The sequence below is a fragment of the Pelophylax lessonae genome (genome assembly GCF_965119305.1).
Source record: "Pelophylax lessonae genome assembly, chromosome: 3".
Classification (NCBI taxonomy): domain Eukaryota; kingdom Metazoa; phylum Chordata; class Amphibia; order Anura; family Ranidae; genus Pelophylax; species Pelophylax lessonae.
In genome coordinates, this window is record NC_138770.1 from 668037605 (window position 1) to 668061553 (window position 23949).

At 44.6% G+C, this 23949-nt stretch overlaps 1 protein-coding gene across 1 annotated transcript in view; it reads left to right on the forward strand.

Moving 5' to 3' along the window:
• Positions 1 to 23949, forward strand: part of LOC309551364 (epoxide hydrolase 1-like) — a 26075-nt gene extending 2126 nt beyond the window's left edge. Inside the window, exons 2-9 of the mRNA XM_082251931.1 lie at positions 5261 to 5465; positions 11332 to 11512; positions 12024 to 12251; positions 13203 to 13332; positions 18385 to 18599; positions 21473 to 21581; positions 21704 to 21829; positions 23697 to 23949. Of these exons, the coding sequence (XP_082108057.1) occupies positions 5261 to 5465; positions 11332 to 11512; positions 12024 to 12251; positions 13203 to 13332; positions 18385 to 18599; positions 21473 to 21581; positions 21704 to 21829; positions 23697 to 23904 (1402 nt within the window). The 3' untranslated portion in view covers positions 23905 to 23949. The remainder of the gene's footprint in view (positions 1 to 5260; positions 5466 to 11331; positions 11513 to 12023; positions 12252 to 13202; positions 13333 to 18384; positions 18600 to 21472; positions 21582 to 21703; positions 21830 to 23696) is intronic.

Here is a 23949-nt window from a genome sequence, read left to right on the forward strand (position 1 = left end):
GCCTCCGGCGGCGCGCGCTCGCTCCCTAGAGCCTCACAGGCTAGCGATGTAGTACTACGTCGCTTTGCCTGTGAGGGGCTGATCGCCGCAGTAAATAGTCGGCAAGCGGTTAAATATTCCTATATCTTCCGTCAAACTGAATTCCAGCCTGAAATTTAGGAGAAAATAATCCAGTTATCTATTTATTAAAATAACCATTAAAGCTGAATCCCAGGTATGAATATTATTACACTGTTACATTGTTCCAGCTTTGACTCATGTAACCATGCATAAACTATACATGTAGGATTCCTCTAGAACAGCCCTTTTTAAACCTTTTTACCATTGAGGAACCCCTTGAAAAGCTTTCTTGTATCAGGGAACCCCTGCTAATAATTACAACATCTACAGTTCCTGGTCCATTAGCTTGTTGGTCAGTTGGAAGACCACCCCTTCCCCTTACAGATAGCTAAAACAATCATTGGTTTCAGTGTTTATTTATCTAAGAGGTAGAATTTTATCATTGCCCAAGGAACCCCTAGCAACCTTTGGAGGAACACTGGGGTTCTACAAAACCCTGGTTGAGAATGGCTGCTTTAGAAGCTGGAAATCACTGCAGTAGGCACTGGGACTCCAATGGTCCTCTCTAGCTTTCAGCTTGGCACAGGACACATTTTTTGGATCGCTTTGCATTCCCTAAATGCTTGCAGAGTGTTGTGTAATTAAAACGAGAAGGAGAGTTGGGGTGGTGACATTGTGACGTGAGTCACTTTGGTTGGGGGGCTTGTGGAACCCAGATTACCTTATGGCTCGTTTCCACTGAGCTTTCTGGTACGGTTCGGTTCGGTACGGTACGCTATTTATGCCGTTTCCATTATGAATGGTACCCTAATTCCGAACCGTACCGTACCACTTTTTTGGTACCCTTTCGTTGGGGTACCAAGCACATTAGTACCGTACCAACAGGGTGGAGCTACACTTTGCAGAACTTTGATTGGTTGACAGAGAATCGTCTATCACAGCTTTCCTGCTACACCACGCCTATCATGAAAGGGTACTATTGGCAGTGGAAACGCAATGTGTACCGTTCCGAACCGTACCGTACTGAACCGAACCGTACCGTACCACTCAGTGGAAACGAGGCATTAGAGAGGTTGGGAAACTCCGGCCCCTCTTATGTGTAAGTCACCCTGTGTCTATTAGGGGCACAGGGTGACCAAGAACCCCAATCGGGGTCTGCACTAATCAGACTCGCTGTACAACCACACCGGACTCAGCATTTCATGTTACCCCGGTTATCCTGGGTTCTATATGCCTGGTTTGTGTTGAAAGAGTGAAAGGCCCCTTTTACTTGGGACAATAATATTTCTAAACCATATCACTCAAGAAATATAGGAAGATAAACAATTTGACTTTTCAGATTGCAAGAATATTGTAGGAGTGCCTCATAGACCCTTGCTAGATAGTGAGGTGGGGTGGGGTTTGTTATTGTTAAGTGCCTGTATCCCATTGTTCTATTATTTCTGTCTGCCTTAAGATCAACCTATTGTGGGATGTATATGTGTATGTGGATTGGCTGCTAAGGGGGTTGTCCCACAGTGTATATCTCTTTGTGCCTGTGTTTGAATAAACAGTTCTTATTCTGGTTTACTCCAAAACTGGTACTGCTTAGTTCTTGGGGTAACTATAGCCAGATTCACGGATCTCGTGTCCAGAGCTTAGAAAGCAGCTTCTTGGCGGAAATACCCAGTCAGGGTGTCCCGAGTCCGTCGCAGACATCAGGCTCTCTCATCCAATCAGAGAATGCTTTGCATTCATTGAAAAAAAATGCACAGCAATCTCTGAATGGTGACCTCCTGTGTTCGCAATGCAGCAGGACAGTGACTCCAATGGTCCCCACTAGCTTCCAGCTTGGCACAGGAACAATTTTTTTAGATCGCTTTTCATTCCCTAAATGCTTGCAGAGTGTTGTGTAATTAAACAAGAAGGAGAGTTGATGTGGTGACACTCTCTACCTCATCCAATCAGAGAATGCTTTGCATTAATTGAAAAAATGCACAGCAATCTATGAAGGGGGGCCTCCTGTGTTCGTAGTGCAGCAGGACAGCCACTTAGCACGGGACCCGGTGAGTGTTGAGCCCCTTTAACATATTGGCTTTTTCTTGCGACTTTTTCATTAGGGCCTGAATGCTGGCAATAAACAGGGTGAATAAAGTGGTGGTCGTTCGAATTGCCTGTCAAGCAGGTAGACCTGCAAGCCAAATTAGCACCACTTTATCCCTTTACTTTACAATATGTAGTTGAGTATTCACCCAATTTACTGTTAATATTTAAGCCCTGATGAAGAGGGATTGTTGAGCCCCCTAAACACTGGCTTTTTCTTATAACTTCTCACATCCAATAATATCCAATAAAGATTTATTAACCACTTTAAGACCGGAAGGATTTGCCCCCTTAATGACCAGGCCACTTTTTTCAACTTGGCACTGCATGACTTTAACTGACAATTGTGCGATCATGGAATGCTGTATCCAAATGAAATTTACGTCCTTTTTTTCCCACAAATAGAGCTTTCTTTTGGTGGTATTTGATCACCTGTGCGGTTTTTATTTTTTGCGCTATAAACAAAAAAAGAGCGACAATTCTGAAAAAAAACCAATATTTTTCACATTCTGCTATATGACATTCCCAAAAAAAAAAGTAAAAATCAAAATGTTTTAACATTTTAGGCCAATTTGTTTTCTGCTACATATTTTTGGTAAAAAAAATCTCAATAAGCGTATTTTAATTGGTTTGCTCAAAAGTTATCGCGTCTACAAACTACAGGAAAGATTTATGTCATTTTTATTGTTTTTTTTTTTACTAGTAATGGCGGCGATCTGCGATTTTTTGCGGGATTGCGACGGACAGATCGGACCCCTGACTGACATTTTTGACACTTTTGGGGGGACCAGTGACATCACTACGGTAATCAGTGCTAAAAAAAATGCACTGTTACTGTAATAATGACACTGGCAGGGAAGGGGTTAACATTGAGGGTGATCAAGGGGTTAAATGTGAGCCTAGGGGAGTGATTCTAACTGTGGGGGGCGTGGCTTGTGAAATGACCATAGAGACATGTGATCCTATATAGAAGGATCACAGGGGCTCTATGATCATTCCAGGGAGAAGAACGGTCAGCTGTGTTTACAACAGCCTGCCCACTGCATCGACTTCCCCGCTGCACTCGCCCCCTGGTTGCCTCCAAGCGACCGATTGTAGACCTACATCGGCTTGCCTGGAAGAGCCACACTGCCACAGTAAAAAGGCGGCGTGTGGTCGGCAAGCGGTTAATCTTAAAATCCACCAAACCTTGTACATCAAACCTATTCTACATGTCCCTCTAAATCAGGGGTGGGGAACCTACGGCCCGCGGGCCTTATGCGGCCCCTGAAGCCATCTGATCTGGCCCTGCCATTGGGCTGCCTCCGGAGGGGAAGGGGAGGGGAGCGCCTCCTGATTACACACAGAGCGGGTTCCTCTGCTTACCTGGCGTGGCCGTTGTCATACGAAGTCACGCCTCCTACCTATGATAGACAGCACAGTGGTGACGTCTATCATAGGAGTCGGCCCAGGAGGCGTGACTTCGTATGAGAGCGCCCGAGCTGGGTATGCAGAAGAACCCTGCTCTGTGTGTAATCAGGGGCGCTCTAATCCCCATGTGCTCTGCATTGATGGGGGGCACTAATCACTCTGCATTGATGGGGGGCACTAATCACTCTGCATTGATGGGGGGCACTAATCACTCTGCATTGATGGGGGGCACTAATCACTCTGCAATGATTGGGGCACTAATCACTCTGCATTGATGGGGGGCACTAATCACTCTGCATTGATGGGGGGCACTAATCACTCTGCATTGATGGGGGGCACTAATCACTCTGCAATGATTGGGGCACTAATCACTCTGCATTGATGGGGGGCACTAATCACTCTGCATTGATGGGGGGCACTAATCACTCTGCAATGATTGGGGCACTAATCACTCTGCATTGATGGGGGGCACTAATCACTCTGCATTAAGGGGGGCACTAATCACTCTGCATTGATTGGGGCACTAATCACTTTGCATTGATTGGGGCACTAATCACTTTGCATTGATTGGGGCACTTATCACTCTGCATAGATTGGGACACTAATCACTCTGCATTGATGGGGGGCACTAATCACTCTGCATTGATGGGGGGCACTAATCACTCTGCATTGATTGGGGGGCACTAATCACTCTGCATTGATTGGGGGGCACTAATCACTCTGCATTGATGGGGGGCACTAATCACTCTGCATTGATGGGGGGCACTAATCACTCTGCATTGATGGGGGGCACTAATCACTCTGCAATGATTGGGGCACTAATCACTCTGCATTGATGGGGGGCACTAATCACTCTTCATTGATGGGGGGCACTAATCACTCTGCATTGATGGGGGCACTAATCACTCTGCATTAAGGGGGGCACTAATCACTCTGCATTGATTGGGGCACTAATCACTCTGCATTGATTGGGGCACTAATCACTTTGCATTGATTGTGGCACTAATCACTTTGCATTGATTGGGGCACTTATCACTCTGCATAGATTGGGACACTAATCACTCTGCATTGATGGGGGGCACTAATCAGTCTGCATTGATGGGGGGCACTAATCACTCTGCATTGATTGGGGGGCACTAATCACTCTGCATTGATTGGGGCACTAATCACTCTGCATTGATTTTGGCACTAATCACTGTGCATTGATTGGGGCACTAATCACTGTGCATTGATTGGGGCACTAATCACTCTGCATTGATGGGGGCACTAATCACTCTGCATTGATGGGGGCACTAATCACTCTGCATTGATGGGGGCTCTAATCACTCTGCATTGATAGGGGGCACTAATAACTCTGCATTAAGTGGGGCACTAATCACTCTGCATTGATGGGGGCACTAATCACTCTGCATTAAGGGGGGCAAACCTGGAAAACCAGTTGCCAGTAGCAACATCATCAATACCAGCTAACATCACACACCTCGCCAAAGAGAAGCAGTTCCAGCCATCACATTAGGGGTGAGTTAATTAAATGTTTGACCAAATATAACAGGCACATTTTTAAGTTGATAATTTTGTACGGCCACCGAATGATTTTAAAAATACCCAAATGGCCCTCGGCAGAAAAAAGGTTCCTTACCCCTGCTCTAAATGGTCCATTTCTCCTTTTATAGTGGTTAATGTTGAAATTTAGTCTGTTTCTTTATAGGTCGGCCTTTAATGAGCACTGGCCGTACAGCGCACTGGTTCCAGTTGGGATCGGTGGTGCCGCACTTTGCTGGCTATTATGTGGACGTCAAAGGAAGACTATAGAAATGGGGGATGGATGGTGGGGACACGGAGAAAAACCCACCAAAATGGAGGATACCAGAATCAGTTCATTCCAGGTGGAGGCATCCGAAGACGTTATAAAGGTAACAAAATGGAACCCCTATTTGTGGGGGAAAAAAAGTCATCAATTTTATTTGGGTGCAGCGTCACAAGACGGTGCAAATGTCAGTTAAAATAACGCAGTGCCGTATCGAAAAAAATGGCCTGGCCATGAAGGGGGGTAAACTTTTCAGTGCTGAAGTGGTTAAAGAGAACCTGTTTCCAGAAAAAGTGTCACATACTGTATGTGATGAAAAATAAAGTTTAATGAAAAAAAAATTTAAAGATTAACCGCTTGCCGACCGCCGCACGACTGTTTACGTCAGCAGTCAGTCCCTCACAGGCAAAGTGACGTAGATCTACGTTGCAAGCCTGTGAGGGTCTAGGGAGCTCCCGCGCGGTCACTCGCCGATCGTCAGTGCAGAGGGAGAAAGGCAGGCGGCTGATGTAAACAAGCCGCCCGTCATTCTCCCCTGTGTAGGAATGGTGATCATACGGTTCTACTATGTAGGACCGTTGATCACTGTTCCTACACCTCAAGCCACAGCCAATCGCAGTTAGAATCACGCCCCTAGGGACACACATAACCCCTCCCTCTCAAAAAAAGTTAACCCCTTCACTGCCAGTGTAATTTTACAGTAACAGTGCATATGTATAGCACTGATTACTGTAGTAATGACACTGGTAACCCCAAAAGTGTCAAAAATGTCAGTCATGGGTCCGATCTGTCCGCAGCAATGTCGCAGTACCGCAAAAAAAAATTGCAGATCGCCGCCATTACGCGTTAAAAAAAAAACAACAAAAATGACAAAAATCTTTCCCTTTGTTAGTAAACGCGATAACTTTTGCGCAAACCAATCAAAATACGCTTTTTGCGATTTTTTTTTTTTTTTTACCGAACATAGGTAGCATAAAACAAATTGGCCGAAAATGTTAAAAAATTTTGATTTTTAATTTTTTTTGGTAATTTCATATAAAAAAATGAGAAAAATATTGTTATTTTTGCAAAATTGTCGCTCTTTTTTTGTTTATAGCGCATGATCAAAAATTCACACAGGTGATCAAATACCACCAAAAGAAAGCTCTGTTTGTGGGAAAAAAAGGACGTCAAATTAGTTTAGGTACAGCGTCGCACGACCGCGCAATTGTTCGTTAAAATCACGCAGTGCAGAATCGCAAAATAGGCCCTGGTCAGGAAGGGGGTAAAATCTTCCGGGGCTTAAGTGGTTAAAAAAACACTCCCACATTTTAGTAAAACACTTGTTAGGCTCACATTTAACCCTTTGATCACCTGTGATGTTAACCTCTTCCCTGCCAGTGTCGTTAGTACAGGGACACTGTAAACTTTTAGCACTGATTACTGTATTAGTGTCACTGGTCCCCAAAAAGTGTCAGTTAGTGTCCAATTTGTCCGCCACAATAAGTCGCTGATCGCCGCCATTACTAGTAAAAAAATTTAAATAAAAAATATTCCATAGTTTATAGACGCCCTAAATAAGTGCAAATATGCGCTAATTGGGATTTTTTTTTTTTTTGGTGCCAAAAACATGGAGCAGAATACATATTGGCCTAAATTGCTGAAGAATTTATTCTTTTTAATTTTCATTGGATATGTTTAATAGCAGAAAGTAAAAAAATATTGTTTTTTTTTTTTTTTAAATTGTTGGTCTTTTTTTTGTTTATAGGGCAAAAAATAAAAACTGCAGAGGTGATCAAATACCACCAAAAGAAAGCTCTATTTATGGGAAAAAAGGGACATTCATTTTATTTGGGTACAGCGTCGCACGACCGTGCAATTGTCAGTTAACCGCTTGCTGACCAGCCGCCGTAGTTTTACAGCGGCAGGTCGACTCTGTCTTACGAAACGATGTACGTCACTTCACGGGACCGCTAGCGGGGGTGCGCACGTGCCCATTCGCCACAGGGGAAGCTAATCAGCGGGTCCGGTGACCGCATTAGTCCCTGGGCACTCGTGATCGCTCCCCGTGGGGACAGAGCGGCGGTACCTAGTTGTAAACACAGCAGTCCACTGTTCTGTCAGTAATGAATACAGGGATTCCTGTGTTCCTCTTATTTAGGAACACAGGTCTCTGTGTTTATGCAGCAAGCCCATCCCCCACACAGTTAGAAAGCACCCCCTAGGGACACATTTAACCCTTTGATCGCCCCTGGTTTTAACCCCTTCCCTGCCAGTGTCATTAGTACAGAAACAGTGCATATTTTTAGCACTGATCACTGTAGTAATGTCACTGGTCCCCCCAAAAGTGTAAAAAATGTCATTTATGGGTCCGATCTGTCCGCCGCAATGTCGCAGTCCCGCTAAAAATCGCAGATCGCCGCCATTACTAGTAAAAAATAAATAAATAAATAAAAATGACATAAATCTAATCAACTAATGCCCCGGTCAGAGCCCGCTCCCGATGCCACTGATGATAAGATGTATTACTAGCCCTCATTAGCTAGATACAGAGCTGTCTTTAACATTATTTGAACCCTGGGCAACCATTTTCTTGGGCCCAATGATGCTTGCAGGTGCAGGCATTATCCTGGTAAAACCACTGCAAACCGATGACGTCTATGGAAGTCCTACGGTCGGCAAGGGGTCAACTTGGGATGATGTTTTAACTACTTGCTGACCAAGCCTTTTCTGAAACTTTTGTTTACAAGTTTTAATTCGTTTTTTTTGCTAGAAAGTTACTTAGAACCCCGAAAACATTATATATATATATATTTTAGCAGAGACCCTAGAGAATAAAATGGCGATCATTGCAATAATTTATATCAGGCCGTGATCTAACGATCGCGGTGAACACCGTTCCGTTTTACATATGCGGGCGTGACTTACGTATGCGTACGCTTCTACGAGCTAGAATGAAGGGATGGGGCACTTTAAATTTTTATTCTTTTTTTTGGACCTATTATTTTTTATTTTTACGCTGTCCCTTTTTTTTTTCTTTTTGTTTGTCACTTTTATTTCTATTACAAGGAATGTAAACATCCTTGTAAACATTCCTTGTAATAGAAATAAGCATGACATGTCCTCTTTATTGAGGGATCTGGGATTAAAGGACCCCAGATCTCTCATTCACCTTCAAAAAGAAAAAAAAAAAAATGTTTTTGAAGCTTGGGCTTTTTTAAAAAAAAAAAATTATCTCCTTAAAGCGGAGTTCCACCCTAAAAAATTTTTTGCAGCATCAGTTAGCATAAAAAAAACCTGAAAAAGAATTGGATAGTTAATATTTTTTTTTTTTTCACTTACCTTGTTTTTAATTAAAATAAAGGTACCTTCCTTCCTCTTCCTCCTTGTGTGGACACGGCCGCCGACGTCACTTCCTCCTTTACATTGCGTCCTGGGAGATGAGCGTCATCAATCCAAGGATGCAATGGGAACGGCCCCAGCCGCTACTCTGATTGCCGATCGCAATCTACAGAGCATGCGCGAGATTGTGATCGGCATTCTGGGTAGCCAGGAACCCGGAAGAACAAGAGAGGACAGGCGCCACTCAGTAACAATCAAGGTTTATTTGCACAAAGAACATAGCACACTTACATTAAAGTTAGATTCAGGCTTCTCCTGATAGCTTCTCTACCCCTATGTGGCATGGAGCGTCCTCCTATCAGCCGGACCAGCAGCCGGGAGATGACGCCGCCTGGATGGAGTCCAATGGGGGAGCAGGATCAGACCAAGGACGGCGGTAAGCTGCTCGTCAGCTTGTGATGACGTAACGCGTTTCGGAGCTTGGGCTTTAAAAAAAAGAAAAAATAGGAAATCATGTCTTTAAGCCTGAGAACTGGAAGTGACATCAGAAGTCGCTCCGGTCCTCCAAGGGCATAGACCCGAGTGGGGGCCATCTTGCCCTCATTCGACTTCCTGCCTATCCATCCCATGGATCGGATCACTTCTGGGTTTACCAACAGCACCGGTAAACCTGTAAAGGATCGGTAAGCGGCGGCGGGGGGCCCTCTAAAAGTGATCCAGTGGCAAATACGCCGCTGGGATCGCTTTTAGCAAATGCCGAATCAACAATAGTAAAATATGATATCAGGGTTATAGCAGCTAGCTGGTGATTTCTTCTTCTGTTGCGTATTGTTTTGATATGGACAATGAGTAAATGAGGGGAATAGAAACCTAAAGGGAACCATTGCTTGGAGGACCTGGAAAGCTGCCCGGAAGGATAGCTTTATTCATACTTTTGTGGACCAATTTATTAACATAAGAGGGTCACTGAAATCCAGTGAGTGCATAGTGTGGGTGTTTGCAGTGCTGGGACAAGGTCACCAAGAGCCCAGGACCAACATGCCAAACTGCCCCCCCCCCCCCCCCAAGATGTATGAGCATTATGTGTCAGCAAAAATCCCCCCCCCCCCAAAAAAAAAATGGGCACTTACTTGCATTATTACCTCCTAAGCATAAATTCTCCCAAATCTCTGTACAAATCCGCCCTCCTGCTGAAATCCCCCAATCCAGCACAAATCTTTGTCACCTCCATCCCCCAAATCCCCCAGCAGAAATGCTCTCCCCCCAAAAAAATCACCCCTATAAGCACAAACCTTCCACCCCCATCACCCCTCCTATTACAAACACCCCCAATCATCCATATTAGCACAAATCTCCCGTCCCCGTCCGGCCCCCCCAAAAAAAACATTCTCCTCCTAGCACAAATCCCCTCCTCCCTCTACCATATCACCTCTTCTAGAACATACCCCCCTCCTAGTGCAAAACAACCCCAATCATCCATACTAGCACAACCCCCCTCCCCCCGAAAAAAGGAAATATTCCCTCTAGCACAAATCTCCTGCCCCCTCTAACATTTCCCCCCCTACTAGTACATACAACCCTAATCATGCCTACTAGCACAACCCCTCCCAAAAAAAAGATTCTCCTCCTAGCACAAATCTCCCGTCCCCGTCCGCCCCCCCCCCCCCAAAAAAACATTCTCCTCCTAGCACAAATCCCCTCCTCCCTCTACCATATCACCTCTTCTAGAACATACCCCCTCCTAGTGCAAAACAACCCCAATCATCCATACTAGCACAACCCCCCTCCCCCGAAAAAAGGAAATATTCCCCCTAGCACAAATCTCCTGCCCCCTCTAACATTTCCCCCCCTACTAGTACATACAACCATAATCATGCCTACTAGCACAAACTCCTCCCAAAAAGTAAATTAAAAAATCTCCTAGCACAAATTCCATCAACCCTCTACCATATTACCTCTTCTAGCACATCACATCCCCCCTCCTAGTACAAAGACCCCCCATCATCCCTACTAGCACAAATCCCCCCCCCCCCCCCAAAAAAAAAAAAATTCCTAGCACAAATCCCATCAACCCTTTACCATATCACCTCTTCTAGCACAAACCACCCAGATCCCCTTCTAACACAAATTCTCTTCTCCTATTCCCCTCCTAACACAAATCCCCCTGAATCACCACTCCTAGCCCCCAACCCCCCAACAAATTTCCCCTCCTAGAGCAATTCATTTCCACTGCTGCCTCTCAAATTCCTCCTCCCAATTCAAATCCTCTCCCCCGTCCGTCTCCTTGCGGTGCCTTCCCCCACCTCATATGATACCACCCTGCCTAGGGCAGCTTCCCCTCCTGCCCACCCCTTGTCCTAGCCCTGGGTGTGTGCATGTGGTTTTCTACCTTGGAGGAGGTGTATTGCAATTCACAATGCATGAGTTCTGGAGAAGAATTTGTGTGGAAAAGCACAACATAGAGGCTCAAAACTGAAGTGTCTGAGGAGCGGATCATAAAATGAAATCTGAGTATTATAGGGCTGGGGAGTAAGTGTGGAGTTCAGAATCAGTCTGGAGAATATTAGGAAGGTGAGACCGATCACAAGTTAACTAAAAAAATAAAATTGGATTTGGTGAAATAATCAGTATTTGTTCTTTTCTTATTCCAGACCTTTCATGCTCGCCTGGACCGCACCCGCTACTCCTCCCCTCTGGAGGACTCCCAGTTCCATTATGGGGTGAATAGCGTAACATTGAAGAAGGTGGTCTCATACTGGAGGAACACATTTGATTGGGGCAAACAGGTGGAAATCATCAACAGATACCCCCACTACACCACCAACATTGAAGGTGCATTCTTCTTCTCATTATTATTATTTTTGGAGGACATGTCCTCTGTTGTGAAGATAAAGAAATGTAGAGACACATCTGAAAATATGAAGTCCTCAACTTTTTGTGTGTTATAAATGGAAGAGCAATGGGGTCACTAGAAAAAGATAACACATAAAAGTGCCCAAAGGGGAATTTATTTGGTATATAGCAAAAAATAAATGTTAGAAACAGTATAGAACTAGGGTTTCTAACTGTTGAATGAAAACAATAGACTCTAATGATTTAAAACACCCACAACGCTCCTGGTAGCCATAGACCATGCCTAGGCTGTAAATGACATGATGGAGCTCAGAGTGGCCTTTTTTACTCATGGCTTTTGAAAATAAATATTATACTGAAAATAACAATTTACACAGATGATAAAGTGTAGAAATGGGCCAAGCCTACGCTAAGAGGAACTTCATTCTCCAGTATTTGCTTCTATTCCCTGGTTGCGCCTCTGTTTCATGCAGTTTTATGTCCCCTGTAGGACTGAACGTTCATTTTGTCCATGCCAAGCCTCCAAACCTTCCCGCTGGACAGAAAGCCATCCCTTTACTGATGGTTCACGGCTGGCCTGGTTCATTTTATGAATTCTATCGGATTATTCCACTTCTGACCGAGCCGGGGAAGTATGGCCTGGACCCCAGCTTTACTTTTGAGGTCATCTGTCCTTCTATTCCTGGATATGGCTTTTCAGAGGCACCACATAAGAAGGGTGAGTTCCTTCTCTGGGCAAAGATGAGGTATTATCAGGAATTGTAGATTGAAGTGGTGGACCCGTCTAGATATATCATATCTGTGCAGTTTTGTTCCTAAATAAAATGGTGGAGGGTGATTTGGGGGCATGGGTATCCGTAGAACTTTTTCCAGGGGGGGGGGGGCATCATTTTAAGTTCAGCCATGCTCCACCCCTTTTTGATAATGTCACGAAGGGGAGGGGCTTAGTCATTATTACATAAAGCGTGGGCATTCAAAGGTTTGAGAAACCTGATGCAAAAGCAAAGCTGACCCTCTCTGATTTGGGTCCATGCAGGCGTAACGTCACGTGCCATGCCTCTGTGCACGGTGCCACAAATCTCCTCAATTTCCTTGCCCCGGGCTCCCCCTCTCCTGGAATGATAGCACCGGAGCCTGGGGCTGAGGACAGTGGTCTGCGCGGCTGCTGGTGTCAGTCACCGCCCAAGCCATGACTCGCAAATATTTATTTTTAAAGAGGAAAAATAAGCCACTCTTTACCAGTTTTCAGAGTGCTGATCATCGCTCACGTGACCTGCCGCGTCTCTCCTCCTCTCAGCCTCTCCTCCTCCCCTCCCAACTGATGTCAGTGGGAAATCCTTGGCCCCACCAGCTGCAGGCAGTTGTCAGACAGGGAGAGGAGAGAGCTGGCAGGTCACGTGTGCGGCGCTCGGCGCTCTGAAAACTGGTAAAGAACATTTTTTTTTTTTTTAAACACAGACACAGGGGCACGGGCACACAGGATTATTAAACAGACCTGACAGGATAGTATAAAGTGGCTTAACAACATCTTTGAAGGGGAAGTTGAGATTCCGGGGGGGCACTTGCCTCGTCTTGCCCCCCCCATGCGGACACCCATGATTGGGGGTTCTGCTTACACTGTTTTAGTTGCCAGAAAGCACTATTTTATATCTCTAATTTACCTGTGCAGGTTTTAACGCCATTGCTGCTGCACGAATCTTCTACAAGCTGATGCTGAGACTGGGATTTAGCGAGTTCTATCTGCAAGGAGGAGACTGGGGAAGCCTCATCACCACCAACATGTCCCAGATGAAACCAGAGTAAGCACACATTGCATTTGTAGCTATAATTAAAGGAAAGCGGGTCCTGAGACCTGTTTCCCGATTGGCCGTCCCCCTGTCCCATGGAGCCCCAGCCGCCACTGCTGTGATGCCACAGGAAGAATAGTTTTGAATTTTATCAATTGACCGATCAAAATGAACATAAGCAAAATGTGAATGGCTTTCAGCTCCTGACAACAAAAGTAATATAACAAAAATTAACTGAGAGAACAATTCCAAAACAAAAAAAGATTGTGATTGTTGAAAACGTGACTACTTCTTGGACCTAAATGGTCATTGATCCAAAACATTGTAAGATATTTTCATTATGTGTAACTGAGGTTGATTTACTAAAGGCCTTGCCTTTACATTTCTCGCAAGCTCCAGATTTACCACCAAGCTGTGGTGAAGCATGAAATCTTCTAGAGAGTCATATGGGTTGATTTACTAAAGTAAAATAGCATGTGCACTTTGCAAAGTGCAGTTGCACCCTGCAAGTGCAGCTGCTCCAGAGTTTGGTAAATGAGGTAAAGCTTCACTTTGCAAAAAGTACCCAATCACATGCAAGGAAAATAAAACAAAATGCATTTTTGCTTTCACGTGATTGGATGATGGAAGTTAGCAGGGTTCCCCCTCATTTACTAAGCTCTGGAGCAGCTGCTCTTGCAGAGTGCAATTACACTTTGCAAAGTGCACATCCTATTTTACTTTAGTATATTAATACCCCTTTGACTCTCTAGAAGATTTCATGCTTCACCACAGCTTGGTGGTAAATCTGGAGCTTGTGAGATATGTAGACCTTTCTTCAGCCTGATTTGGATTTAGAATTTACAGCAACTCTGAGCCCAAATATGGATCCAAAACTTTCACATTATAAAGTTCTTTATCACCATCAGAACCTTACTGTACCACTAGAACTTGTGTAATAAAGTTCTCCTTCACTTTGGTTCCTATATAAACCTGGAGATTATTTGTTCTATAGTTCTTCATTATCAGAGCCTGGGTATAGTTCTTGGGCTTGTGAGATATAAAGCTTTCCTTCATCGCGGTTCTTATATATTTGAAATCTGGAGATGATATGTTTTATAGTTATTATTATTATTTGGGATTAATATAGTGCCAGCAGTTTACGCAGCGCTTTACAATATAAAAGGGAGACAGTACAGTTACAATACAATAAAATACAAGAGGATTAAGAGGGCCCTGCTCAGAAAAGCTTACAATCTAATGGGGTGGGGCAGGTGTTACAAGAGATTGTAACAGTAGGGAACCAGCTGATGGAAGATTAGAGATAGGCTTCCCTGAAAAGATGAGTTTTCAGGGATCGCCTGAAAGCAGCTAGAGAAGGAGATAGCCGTACAGGTTGAGGTAGAACATTCCAGAGGATGGGAGAGGCCCTGGAGAAATCCTGGAGACGAGCATGGGAGGAGACAAGGGAGCTTGAGAGTAGGAGGTCTTGAGAGGAGCGGAGAGGATAGTCTGGGTAATATTTGGAGACAAGATTGGTGATGTAGCTCGGGGCAGAGTTGTGAATGGCTTTGTATGTTATGGTTAGTATTTTGAATTTAATTCGCTGGGCAATCGGGAGCCAGTGTAGGGATTGGCAGAGAGGGGAGGCAGACACTGAGCGGTTGATAAGGTGAACAAGCCTGGCAGCAGCGTTCATGACAGACTGAAGAGGGGATAGCCTATGAAGTGGTAGGCCTATGAGAAGGGAGTTGCAATAGTCGAGGCGAAAAATAACAAGGGACAGAATAAGTAGCTTGGTGGTTTCAGTTGTTAAAAAGGGGCGAGTTTTAGAGATGTTACGGAGGTGAAGTCTACAAGTTTTTGACAATGATTGGATTTGGAGCTGAAAGGACAGCAGGTCAGAGTCTAGGATTACACCTAGTACCCTGGCTTGAGGGGAGGGATTGATGGTTGTGTGACGGTGGCGGGTATCAGACCCCTGCCCTTCTCATCCACCTCGTGACCAAAGACCAAACAATCTCACACCCTGCCGTCACTTGCGTAACAATGCCGCTCTCAGCTGCACCCGGCACACAGATTGTCCAACATGCTGGACCACAATCTGAATGCCAGCAGATTGAGAGCGATTGTCACCGGGTTAATTAAACCATTAACCCTTTCTCTGCCACCACCGCTACGTTTGAGCCCAGCGGACGCTCGTAATTTTAGAAATATCAATTATGACTTTAGGATAACCATCTGTAACACACACTGTCACCTCAGACAAGAATGTTCAGATGATTTATCCTAGACAGTAGCGCTCTTTCAGGAGACAGGTTCTTTTGGGTCAGTTTGCGTTTAAGAGCTTAGAGACAAAGTTAACACTTTTCAAAATAAGGTTTAATTATAAGAAAGGTTAAAATTGGTGCAAATAAAAATATTTACAGAAAAATGGGTTACAAAGAAATAGAGACACAATACAGCAATTTAGAAAGAATGAGAATACTTGCATTAAAACGGTCCTGGTATTACCTTAGTTTCAGAAGCTGAACAGGTATGATTGGTTCCCCTTGAGCGATGTTATGGCTTGGATGGTAGGATGAGAACTGACTGCTCTATCAGTTCCTGTCTTTTTCTCTGAGTTCAAAAGGGGTGGTGACGGACACCCCTGACCAATTACAATCAGAGTGGCAAAAGGGCTGTCCTGTGGTTTATGACTATTTCAAATGTACTTTGTGGACAGAGTCATACCACTCTTAATATCTTGACATATGTAAGGGTTACATTCTTGAAACATATATTTTATAACTAAGCATGTCATTTTCTTTCAAACAATATCAAATATGAATATATTTTATCACAGAAGGGATCGTTTAAATTTCCTGTACTACAGGGTAACCATGTGTGGTCTCGTCACGATCAGCGTGCTATGCGGCATTCAAATATCTACTTTTTGTTAATATGTTATATTCAGGTAAACAGTTATGACTTGAGCATGGATTGTGAGATGTAAATTAACAATTTGGCTTGGGGAATTTACAAGGCAGCTTCACTGGACATCTGCTTATACCCCCTGGTGTTCTCGGAGACCCAACTCCTGCTAGAAGGGCAGATAAGACTTTACAACCTGCCAACCAGGATGTGTTTTGCGATAAGGCACTCTTTTGAGGCCTTGCATCTAATGCCAAAGGGAAGGTGGGGGCTACTTTGAGTGAGAGAGAGAGGGGGGAAGGAAATATCTCTGCTGAGTACACATCTGCTGCTACAGCTTAAAGCGGAGCTCTGGGCACAAAAACGATATTTTTTTTGTGCCCCTCCGCTAGGTATGCCTCACCTGAAAAGGAATTGGATAGTTATTTTTTTCTTTTTTGTTTACTTACCTTGCAATTGAAGATCAAAGATACTCACCTCAGAGTACTTCCTCCCTCGGAGCCGCGGCTCACCCCGTCACTTCCTGCCTCGCTATGATTCCTGGGAGCTGAACGTCACAGCTCCCAGGAATCAATGCGACGGCACCGGCCCCGTTTGTCATTTCCGGGCGACTGCTAAACAGCTTCTGGGCATGCCCAGAAGCTGTGGAGGAATGTGACGCCGCGCCGGAAGTGATGAGAGGGGTCGGTGCGGCGCATTCTGGGACAAGAAGACGCGGAAGAAGACACAGAAGAGGACCGCGCCAGCTTCAGCTGCCCACAAGAGAGATGGAAACGCTGTGGAAGAAATTTTATAAGTAAGTATTTCTTCTAAAAGGTAAGTGCGAACCGGGACAGATCAGAGGCTAGCCATTGTGGAATGTGCTAGCCCTGACTGTCCCGGTGATATGTTTATTAAAAAATGACATCTGTGCCCGGAACTCCGCTTTAAACTGGAATGCTGCCTGTGTCACTGAACAAGATGGCTGCCCGTGGGGACAAGGATGGTTGCTCGCGACAGCTTTTAGGGTACTCCGGGCACGACATCATTACAGGTTGCATAACTAATTTTGATGGAAAAGTCATGGGGGGAGGGGCATGGGTAGGGGGGAATATTACCAGCTCAGTTTTAGAGAGATTTAGTTTGAGGAAGTGGTGCGACATAGTTCTTTATCATCAGAGACTGGTTATAGCTCTAGAACGTATATGATATTAAACTCCCCTTCATCTACGTTTTTATATAAATCTGGAGATTATATGTATAGTTTTGCATCATCAGAGCCTGGTTACAGTTCTACAACTTGTGAGATAAAAGACACATTCTCAGCCTAAAGTCTAAAGATAGGTAGATCTTGATCAAAGGAGCCTAAATAAAGACCTGGAACAACATCAATTAATAGATTACATGGGGTCCAGTGCACAAATTTTATTATCTTGCGCCCTGACCCCCCCCCCCCTTCCCCATTGTATAGGTTGAGAGCCATGTTACTAGAGTGAAGTAAATGTTAAAAATGTCATGTCACAAATCTGGTGTCATCTTAGCAGGGAAAGACTTGGAATCTTTGGCCTGAGTGACAAACAGAAGCCATAAAGGAAGATGGTGCTGGAAGGCTTCCTTCTGGCAGATGTTGTGATTGCAGATCTGGTAAAAAGCATGTAACTAGATAATGTCCAGTGTGTGTCAAACTGTCAATGACTGCAGGACATGCAGTCCACTCAGGGACTCCTGCCAAACTTATCTTATCATTACTGGTCCAGGGGACAAATCCCCCCCTGCCCAGCCCTCCCCTGAATATTAGTGATAGGAAGGCATTAAACCAGGGTGATGGCTTATCCCTAGGGTGAGGCAACCTTACCGGAGCCAGTGTCTCTATTCTAAGAGAACCATTAGTGCCATTTCAACAAACTGGTGCCATGTTACAGAGACAGAAAAACTGGAGAGGCCAAATACAGTGTTGCCCCTCCATTTCCTCACTACCTTTAGATTCAGCAAACGCCGCAACAACTCCCATGGATGTTGTTCAGTAGACGGACAGATGAACTATGTTCCCTGTAAAAAAAAAATATTTCCCCAACATCTGGGTAAAATCTGATCTGGTTCACGATAACTCTCAGTATGTCCTCAGATTATCCTTAGCAAATTTGAACTGTGATAGAATAGGGACTGTTTGAAGTATTTTTCTTTGTCTTTCAGGTCAGTCAAAGGACTTCACCTAAATGTAGTATTCCTTAATAAAGGTGGGTTAGGATTGATCATTTCTTTGCTTCTTGGGCGCTACCTGCCTTGGTTAGTGGGCATGACGAGAGAAGATGTCAAGCGCCTCTACCCATACTTTGAGAAGAATGTGTACTCCCTGCTACGGGAGTCGGGATACCTCCACATTCAGGCAACCAAACCTGATACCGTAGGTAAAGAGCTTTCTATTATTACATATGTACAAAGTAAAAGGTAAGGATTATGCAATGTGTCCCAGGAACAGGTTGATCACCACCCCGAAATACTGGCCCTATATCAGCAAGACAGGTGCAATTTATTTCCAAATTGGCTGTTGGTGGGAACAACAGTTTTTTTTATAGATAAGAAACAATCACTAATCCTATGCATAGTTTGAAATGATGGGCTCATACAGGTCCTCACACTTCTATTGGATGATGTGATGGATCATGCAGGTCCTCACACTTCTCCTGGTGGATCTGTTGGGTAGCTGACATAATAAGTCATACAGGTCCTCACGCTATTCCTAGTTGACATGATGGGTTCATAAGGTTCTCACACTACTCCTGATTGATGTGATAGGCCATATAGGTCCTCTCACTATTGCTGGTTGACATGATGGGCTCATACGGGTCCTCACACTACTCCTGATTTATGTGTTGAATCATACAGGTCTTCACACTGCTCCTAGTTTACATGATGGGTCATACAGGCCTCACACTCCTCCTGGTTGACATGATGGGTCATACAGGCCTCACACTATTCCTGGTTGACATCATGGGTTTACAGAGGTCTCACACGACTCCTGATTGACAATATGGGCCATAGAGATCCTCACACAATTTCTGGTTTATATATTGAGTCATGCAGGTGCTCACACTGCTCCTGGTTGACATGATGGGTCATACAGGTCCTCACACTACTCCTGGTTGACACAATAAGCCTGGTTGACATGATTGGCCATAGAGGTCCTCACATGACTCCTGATTGACATGATGAGCCATAGAGATCCTTGCATGAATCCTGTTTGAAATGATGGGCAATATAGATCCTCATATGACTTCTGGTTGACATGATGATTCATACAAGTCCTCGCACTCCTCCTGATTGATGTGTTGGGTCATAAAGGTCTTCACATCACTGCTAGGTTATATGAAGGCTTATACAGGTCTTATACTACTCCTGGTTGATTTGATGGGTCATGCAGGTCCTCACACTACTCCTGGTTGACATGATGGTTCATGCAGATTCTCATACCACTCCTGATTGACATGTTTGACCATAGAGGTCCTCATATGACTCCTAGTTGACATGAAGGGCCACACAGGCCTCACATTACTTCTGGTTGACATGATGGGCCATACAGGTTCTCATACTATTGTTGGTTGATGTGATGGACTCATAAGTTTCTTACACTACTCCTGGTTGACATGAAGGGTCATACAGGCCTTATATTATTACTGGTTGACGTAATGAGCTCGTAAGGTTCTCACACTACTCCTGGTTTATGTGATAGGCTATACAGATCCTCACACTATTTTTGGTTGACATGATAGGTATTGTAGATCCTCATACTACTGATTGACATGATTATCCATATAGGTTCTCACATGACTCCTAGTTGACATGATTTCAGGCTTTACATTACTTCTGGTTGACATGACAGGTCATACAGGTCCTCACCAGGTCATCCTAGTTGATGTGATGGGCCACACAGGTCCTCACATTACTAATGATAAATGTGCTGGGCCATGCAGATTGTCAGGCTACTCCTTGTTGACCTGGGGGAGATTTACTGAACTTGTGCTCACAGAATCTGGTGTAGGTGTGCATGGTAACCAATCAGCTTCTAGATTTTTTTGTCATAGCTTATTTAACCACTTGCCGACCAGTCACTGGGACTGTACTGCGGCAAAGTGGCTCGATTCCGTCCAGCGACGTAGACCTACATCGCTGGACTCCTCCCCTTCTGGGCGGCGCTCGCGCGCCGCCGCAGGCTCGCTCCCGCTGTGTTCAGTCACAGCGGGAGTCGGGCCAGGGGAGGAGCAGCGGCGATCGCCGCCGCTCTTCCCCGATCGTCGGGGAATCGAGTCTGGAGATCCACCCGCTTGTGTAAACAGAGCGGGCGGATCTCCTAAGTGACAGGCAGGGTCATATTGCAGGGTTCAGCATAGCTGAACATGTGATCTGTGCCTGTGTCACTCAGTCACCTCTCCCCACACATGTCAGTAAGCACCAGGCATACATTAACCCCTCCCTCTCCAATAAAATTAACCCCTTCCCTGCCAGTGTCATTTTTACAGTAACAGTGCATATATATAGCACTGATTACTGTAGTAATGTCACTGGTACCCCCAAAAGTGTCAAAAATGTCAGTCAAGGGTCCGATCTGTCCGCCGCAATGTCGCAGTCCCGCCAAAAAAAAAAACGCAGATCGCCGCCATTACTCGTTAAAAAAAAAACACCAAAAATGACAGAAATCTTTCCCTTAGTTAGTAAACGCAATAACTTTTGCGCAAACCAATCAAAATACGCTTATTGTAATTTTTTTTACCAAACATGGGTAGCAGAAAACAAATTGGCCAAAAATTTAAAAAAATTTTGATTTTTAAATTTTTTGGGGGGAATTTCATATAAAAAAATTTGAAAAATATTGTTATTTTTTCAAAATTTACGCTCTTTTTTTGTTTATAGCGCAAAAAGTAAAAATCGCACAGGTGATCAAATACCACCAAAAGAAAGCTCTGTTTGTGGGAAAAAAAGGACGTAAATTACGTTTGGGTACAGCACCGCACGACCGCGCAATTGTCAGTTAAAGTCCGCAACAGTGCCGAATCGCAAAAAGTGGCCCAGACGTAAGACAGCAAAATCCTCCGGTGGTAAAGTGATTAAATAAGCTGAATTTAGAGGCTGATTGGTTACTATGCACAGCTGATTAGTGCACTAGTTTTAGTAAATCTCCCCCCGATGGGTCATGGAGGCACTCAAACTACTTCTGATTGACATGACAGGTCACACGGGTTCTCACATTTGTCCAATGTTTTGTAAATGTTCTGCCCTTCTCCAGGCTCTGCTTTGAATGACTCCCCTGCTGGACTGGCTGCCTATATCCTGGAAAAGTTCTCCACCTGGACCAATTCGGAGTATAAAGCATTGGAGGATGGCGGGTTGGACAGGTCAATAACATCACAAAAGTTTACATTTTTTATAGAACAAAAAATAGAAATCTCTCTTTATGCATTATATTTCCAATTAAATAAACTTCAGGATAAATAATGTATAAATGTTTATTTTATAGGAAATACTCTTTGGATGACCTTCTCACCAATGTGATGATATATTGGGTCTCAGGCTGCATCACGTCTTCCATGAGGTTTTACAAAGAAAACTTCACCCGTGACTTCCAGACTAGTCCAGCTACAAGGTATGTGATTCTTAGATCACCCAAAAGCCAATAGCCAATAGGATGTTACAAGACGACAAAAAAACAGGGAAACAATTTATAGAAAAATAGATTACAGGGCCATTAAGTAGTGAATGGGTATGGATTAGGGATCGACCGATCATCGGCAAATCCGATATATCAGGGGCTGATATGCACTTTTCCCGATATATCGGAATCGGTCCCTGAGGTTACTGATATTGCCGATATTTCGGAAAGTGCTTGTACCGGAGTGATGCCTGCAGCTAGAAGCATCACCCCGGTACCAGCGTCCATAGCCGACGGTCGGCTGTCTTTGAATGACAACTGATGCAGCTGAGAAGCCGCTCCGCTGTCATTACAAGAAGCAGGAGGGGACGTCCCCCACTCTCGCCGCTTTCCCCACTTCCCACCGCCTTCCGCAGCTCGCCCGGGTCTCCCGTCCCACCGGGAGACCCGGGCAACCAGCCTGCACCGCCGAGGACCCAATCAAAGCCGCATTCGGCTCTGATCGGGTCTCCATGCAAAAACCCGGAAGTGATGTCATGAGTGACATCACTTCTGGGTACTGTCTGGCGCCAGATTAAAAAAAATTACAGCATTCAAAACAGCCAAACTTGGCGTTTTGAATGCTGTTAAGTGCAGAGGAGGGGTTTGGGGTATTTTAGACCCCCAGATCCCTCCACAAAAGTACCTGTCAAAAAAAAAAAAAAATATTTTAAATGTACAAAAATATCAGCCAATATCGGCCGATACCGATATGCATTGGCCAAAATATTGGTATCCGTATCGGCAATGAAAAAACGATATTGGTCGATCACTAGTATTTGGGAAGAATAAAGCCAATTGAGCTCTCAGTTTAATTCAACTAATCAGGTGCACCAAAACAAAATATGTTCAAAGTCTTAGGGCCCATTCACACTAGGAACTGCTAATGAATCGTACAGGAATGCGCTGCATGTTCCTGTGCGATTCACATGCAGTTTGGTGCTGTGTGAGAATAGGCTGAAATCGCACTGCACCACACCAAAAGTAGTGCATGCAGTACTGTGGGAGGCGCACTGCAATCAAAACGCATGGCACTTTTGTACCATGTGATCCGGTGAAAGGAAAATGCTCTGCGTTTGTGACCTGCGTTTGGGCTGTTAAATTTGCACGGACACCCACTGCAGATCGCAGGGGCAGTGCGATTTGAATGTGATACAAGAAACTGGCACAGAACGCAGGTTTCCTGCTCGGCATTCTAGTGTGAGCAGATTGTTCTCTTTACAGTAAAAAGGCCTGCCCCTGGCCAGCATGATGCAGAGAAGGACCCTTGTGCTCTGTGTGGAAGCAGTGGTCTCTATGCAGAGATATGTCCTTTTCTGAGTCCAGCCAGTAGCCCTGCAATCAGCAAAGCTAATGCACTCTGCTGATTGGAGAGCTTGGGTCCTGACTCAGCAGGGGGCATGTGTTGCACATATGCTGAAAGTATGGTCAATAATTCCAATGTGCGAAGGGATCGGACCGGGTGAAACCAGAATTATTTTTATTGAAAAAAAAGTTTCTGCAATGACATGACATGAGGTATGATGACCTTTAGTCTGGTGGACACAACACAGCAACTGCTATTCTGTTCCCCCCAGGAACAAAAGGTCTAACTTTTTAGTTCCTCCCATGCCTTGCTTGCAGTTGAACTTTGTGCTGCCATCTACTGGTGATTTAATAGAAATGCCATAAAACGGAAATGTGTTTTTTTTAAGGGGTACCTGACATCCCTTTCACATGTCAGACCTCTGAAAATTCAATTGGGCTTTAAGACCCCCTTTTTTTTTCTTATTATGATGAATTTGTACAGGTACCATGTGACACTGATATCTTTGTATTACAGGACCCCTGTGTATGTTCCCACTGGCATTGCCGCCTTCCCATGTGAGCTGAGGCACACCCCCAAGGTATGGGCCAAAGAAAGACACAAAAACATTGTTACCTACAACTATATGCCCCGCGGGGGGCACTTTCCTGCATTTGAGGAGCCTGAACTGCTCGCCCGTGACATCCAACAATTTGTGTCCAAGGTGGAAAAAGGAACTAGATAGAGGATAGGACCAGTAACTCCACATGTGCTGTCTAATAAAAGCTTT